Source organism: Hoplias malabaricus, chromosome 2 (genome assembly GCF_029633855.1).
Source record: "Hoplias malabaricus isolate fHopMal1 chromosome 2, fHopMal1.hap1, whole genome shotgun sequence".
Classification (NCBI taxonomy): domain Eukaryota; kingdom Metazoa; phylum Chordata; class Actinopteri; order Characiformes; family Erythrinidae; genus Hoplias; species Hoplias malabaricus.
The window spans coordinates 23,484,465-23,489,160 of NC_089801.1; the positions used below are offsets into that span (position 1 = coordinate 23,484,465).

At 35.2% G+C, this 4,696-nt stretch overlaps 1 protein-coding gene across 1 annotated transcript; it reads right to left on the reverse strand.

The window, feature by feature from the left end:
• Positions 1-468: 468 nt before the first annotated feature.
• On the reverse strand, positions 469-2,922 carry supt4h1 (SPT4 homolog, DSIF elongation factor subunit). The gene is made up of 5 exons (XM_066661160.1): positions 2,562-2,922; positions 1,671-1,777; positions 1,446-1,501; positions 1,279-1,332; positions 469-1,089 (listed from the first exon to the last, which is right to left on the reverse strand). Exons 1-5 carry the CDS (start codon positions 2,628-2,630, stop codon positions 1,022-1,024), a joined length of 354 nt encoding a protein of 117 aa, XP_066517257.1. The 5' UTR covers positions 2,631-2,922; the 3' UTR covers positions 469-1,021.
• Between the last annotated feature and the right edge of the window lie 1,774 nt (positions 2,923-4,696).

Below are 4,696 nucleotides of genomic sequence, written 5' to 3' on the forward strand. Positions count from 1 at the left end.
GCCGTTAGAGAGTGTACTACGCTACAGTAATCCTTTATGTCCTGTTGTAAAAAACATATCAAGTACGCGGGAAGGTAAAGTAAGAAAATCTAGTTCTGAGTATGATTTCATTCTTAATCAATTTACTGGAAGTCATTCAGTGAGGTTTAATGTGAAAAAATACCAAATAAATCTGCCTCCGAATGTTGAACGACTCTGAAAGTCTCCTCACAGGAAGGTCACTGGGTTACTCTTATGCTTGTATGGTCCTCATAATTATTTGTAATGCATGCACAGACGCTATGACGTTTACCACTATTTTTCATTATCAACATTTCACTGATAAAAGTTCAGGGGGTTCACTGATTTAAGAATATAAAAGTCTCCCACACGGTAAACCAAGTAGCATGTTTCTTTACAACAAACAAATTCACATCAAAACAGTGTGAATGACTGTTAATCTCCACTGAAATAAGCAGATGTTGAACTGTAGAAACTACACTTTAATTGTTAGAGTTCACAGCAACTTACAAAAAAAGAGTTACAGCTCCCTCTGCTGTGTGTTCTTTTACATTGACTTCTCTTTTTATTTAGGTTCAAATGAGAAAAAAAGAGAGAGAGACAGAAAGAGAAAAAGAGGGAAAAAAAACCTTCAAATTTTATTGGTCAACATTGTTGTCAAAACCACAGAGAGGAGACCCCTGGTGCTGTTTCAATCAAACCAACAGAAACGTTAATAGAAAAGACAATTGTGTAAGATATTCATTCAAATTACTAGGAGAAATAATAACGCAAAGGAAAATTACGACATTGTCCATAGAGCGAGAGCACAGATGCAGTCTTTAAAGACCTCCAGCAGATAGTCGCTTACATACTTTCACACCTGAGTCAGGAGTTGACTTGGCTCAGGAATGAAAGGAGCTGGAATTATTTTAACAAAAGAACTGGTTGAGTCACTGCGACGACAATATCCACAGCTGCATTTGTGCAGGATTCAGCAGAAGAATTTGGGTGGAGATGTCCAAACTGGGTGGTGTCTCACTTATGTTTTGACTGCTGTGTCTCTGGACCTGTAGATGACCCCTCTGCTCTTCAGTTCTCGCACCACTCCTGATAGACAGGTGGAAAAGCAGGTTATAGTTTATTAAAGTAATGAAAATAGAAGTTTATAAGTGAGATTCAATTTATCTTCAGCATTCTAAAAGATATATTTCTTATATTGCATTTCAAGAAAATAATAAATAAATGTACTGTTATATTACTTAGAGTTCAATAGGCTTAATCAAAGCTACAACTCACCTGGAGGTAATCGTCCAGTAACCGTGACAGCGTAAACGCCTGCCTTGAAGTTTCCTGAAAAAGAAATCAAGTATCATAAGTAAATTTACACATCCTGCACTTACAATCATTCAGTAATCACAATGTAGTCTGAAAATACCATTAGGGTGAAATCTGAGTGTTCTTACCTATTCTTTGCCATTTGGCCACCCAGCTGTCCTCAGGACTCATCATAGCAATAACACTATAAAGAAAACACACATCAGTGACGCAATAGAGTGTATTTTCCCCCCTATATATTGATTTTATCTAAAATATACTGAAGAAACTCTCCTTATATGTGGACACTGCATGTTTATAATTACTAATCAATCCGTAATTTAGATGCAAGAATTAAAAACACTTATACATACCCATCAAAAGAAGAGCTTGTGCATTCGTAAACCATCTCCCTATTGCCCTTCATTTGTAGATATGCCTCACAGTTATCACAGCCATCATATTCAAACTGGTCAATAGTCTGTGAACACAAAGGTTATAGGTTTTTGTTCAATTATTATTAAATGCCCTCAAGTAGCTGTATTTTAACACACACACACTCAGTTTAAACATTTAAAATTATCATTTTTTCTATTAAAATACCAATAACCGTGTTCAGAGAAAATCTATGAAAGGCCTGTTATAATAAATGCTCATTAATAAGCAGAGCTTTTCCAAATCATCTTGAATGCAGTGTTTTGTGATTTTCCTGTCTGTAATGGCAGAAATGTAAATGTTTTGTTTGGTGTTACAGTAAACAATTTATAACTCGGGACAACTTAGCATCCAGTAATTTCTACTGGATATCAGGAATATAAAATTAATCTATGTCTGTAAAATAATAAGTGAGGTATTGGGAGTTTGTCCAAAGGTCCAAAATAAGCCTTTTGTACTAACTAGGCCTTATTTACAGTTCTGCTCAGAACTGACACAGGCACGGTTAACTCGCTAAATAAGTAAAGAACATTAATAGCTATAAATACGACGTTGGAAACTTAAAAAAGAGCTTTAAATAACGCGTATTTTGACCAGTCAAACACTAAGCTGTGCTAATAAACACAACAGTGCTAGCGGAGTTAGCGATAACTGATTTCTCATACAACAGTGAAACATAACTGCAGTAAATAACTGAATCAAACATCGTGTGCATCTTGTTAAACGGTGTGTCTTTTAAGAGACTAAATTTACGTATTCTCCGTTAATTTGGAGGCTTGGCAGAAAGAGTAAGACACGAAGCTAATGTTCAATAACAACGTTAACGTCACCTTCACCAGAGAGCACAGCAAACACGCCCGCAAATGACGAAGGTCTTTCGGCACCGTCTCCAAAGACATTCTGAGCACTTTATCGGGGTAAAATGAAACAGCCGCTTTATTCTGAGTAAATAGACGTTAGCCTCCTAGCTTTAGCCCCGCTCGCTTCTCTGTCGCTTGTAAATGATGTCATGCACTGCGACTCAGGTCCCGAGTCTCAGGAGCAGCACAAAAGATTAAAACGGGCTCAGGGGGCTCTGAGTAGGAGTGTGCGACTGTAAACGACCACGTCAATAAAATATTAAATGAATATTGGTTTCTGTAGAGCCAATAATATTCAATAAACGAACCTCCAAATTGTACAGGGCCTAGAGTGACCGAAACACGCATGCGCAATCAGTCCAGTTGCTTAAAGGAACACTATGTATTGATTTTACATTTAATTACATTCACTGACCTGTAATACGTATAATATAGAATCTGTAATTGCTACTCTTGGCTCAGCACTGCAGAAACTGGAATATGTAACTTTTTGAAGGTGAGTAGTAAAACAGCTTTATTCCCTCCCCCTCCCCATTGATTTCAGTACAGTGCTTTAAAAAATTAATTACACTAGGGGGAGCCCCAGGAGCATTAAACCCAAATCTTACCAAGTCTTACTTTAAACTTGTAGAGCTACAATGGGGTTCAGGGTTGTCATATGCTATACTACCAGTGTTGGATGTAACACGGTACAAAGTGTTAGAGAAATTTGATTACTTTTTTTGTAACAAAGTAGTGTACCAATTACTGATAAATATTGTGTAATCACATTACAGTTACTAACTTAATAAAAACTATCTTACAGTATATATGTGGATTCTGAAGATTTATTTTTTTTTTTGTTAATTCAGTTGTGATATTTGGGAATATATTTTAGATGTTTTTGTTTGTTTTTACCACGCATGTTTAATTTGACTATTTTATATTGCTTAAATGCATATAGGCTTTTTCAGAGAAAATAGTAACATCAAGTATAGTGAGAGTAATTTAATACATGTTTAATTTTTCTGCTACTGCTATGTGTTCCTAAATAAACTATGAAAAGTAAAGTTGTCATTTTATCATTTATGTACTTTCCATTCCCAATTTGTTTATTGATTATATTCAAGTGTGTTTTTTAAGGGTTTTATAATGTAACTTAAAAGAAAAGTAATGAGGTTTGAGATTACATTTTCCAGGATGTAACGAGTAAAGACATTCCCATTACAATTTTAGTTAAGTAATGAAGTCAGTAATGTATTACTTCTTTTGAGTAACTACCCCAACACTTTATACCACACATTTCCCTTCTGCTCCGATACAAGTAAATCAGAAAGGGCAAAAAAATATAACAGTACTTTTGCATAAATATTATATGTATTCACTTTATAATAACTATATTTATTTAACAATAATATTTTGAATTAACATAGCATTCTGTTGTTTGACAGGAAATGTACAAACAAACCAAGCCTGAAAAGATATGAATCACTAACCCACAGTCAGTTATAAACATTGCCTTATCAGTTATACACAACCTGGATAAAGCCTGCCAAGTGGATGTCTGTGCTACTTTTTCAGCATGCCTGTGTGTGTGTGTGTGGGGGGGGGGGCAACAGAAGGAAAATAATCCCTATAATGTGCCACAATTTATGCTTGCGTTTTATCATTAATACATAGCTAGGACATACATCCTACAAAATAAAGGATTGAATTATATTGATATTTTGGACCCAGAATCCATTCTTAAAAGTAAATGCAAATATAGTAAGTATCAGTATTTACGAATTGATTTGCTCATTCCTAGTTGAGGGGCAAAATATTTTGCCATTTATCCCCGGTTTACTTAATTTATAGGTTGTTCTCATTGCAGTTTGAAATCCATTATTAAAGACCCCTTTCTGTGGAAATCTAATTTTTCCATGTTAACATGTTTCTGTGGTGTTTTTGTACACTAGAAGATGTATTATGTGTGAAATTAGCAGACATCATCATGGCATTTTCAGACAAAGATATTTTTTTGTTTGTTTGTGAGTGATATGTAGGCTCCGCGTGTGCAGTGAGCCACCAGTCATTCTGCATCACTTGATATTAGCCTGGAATAGATAGTTTTATAATCAACACAA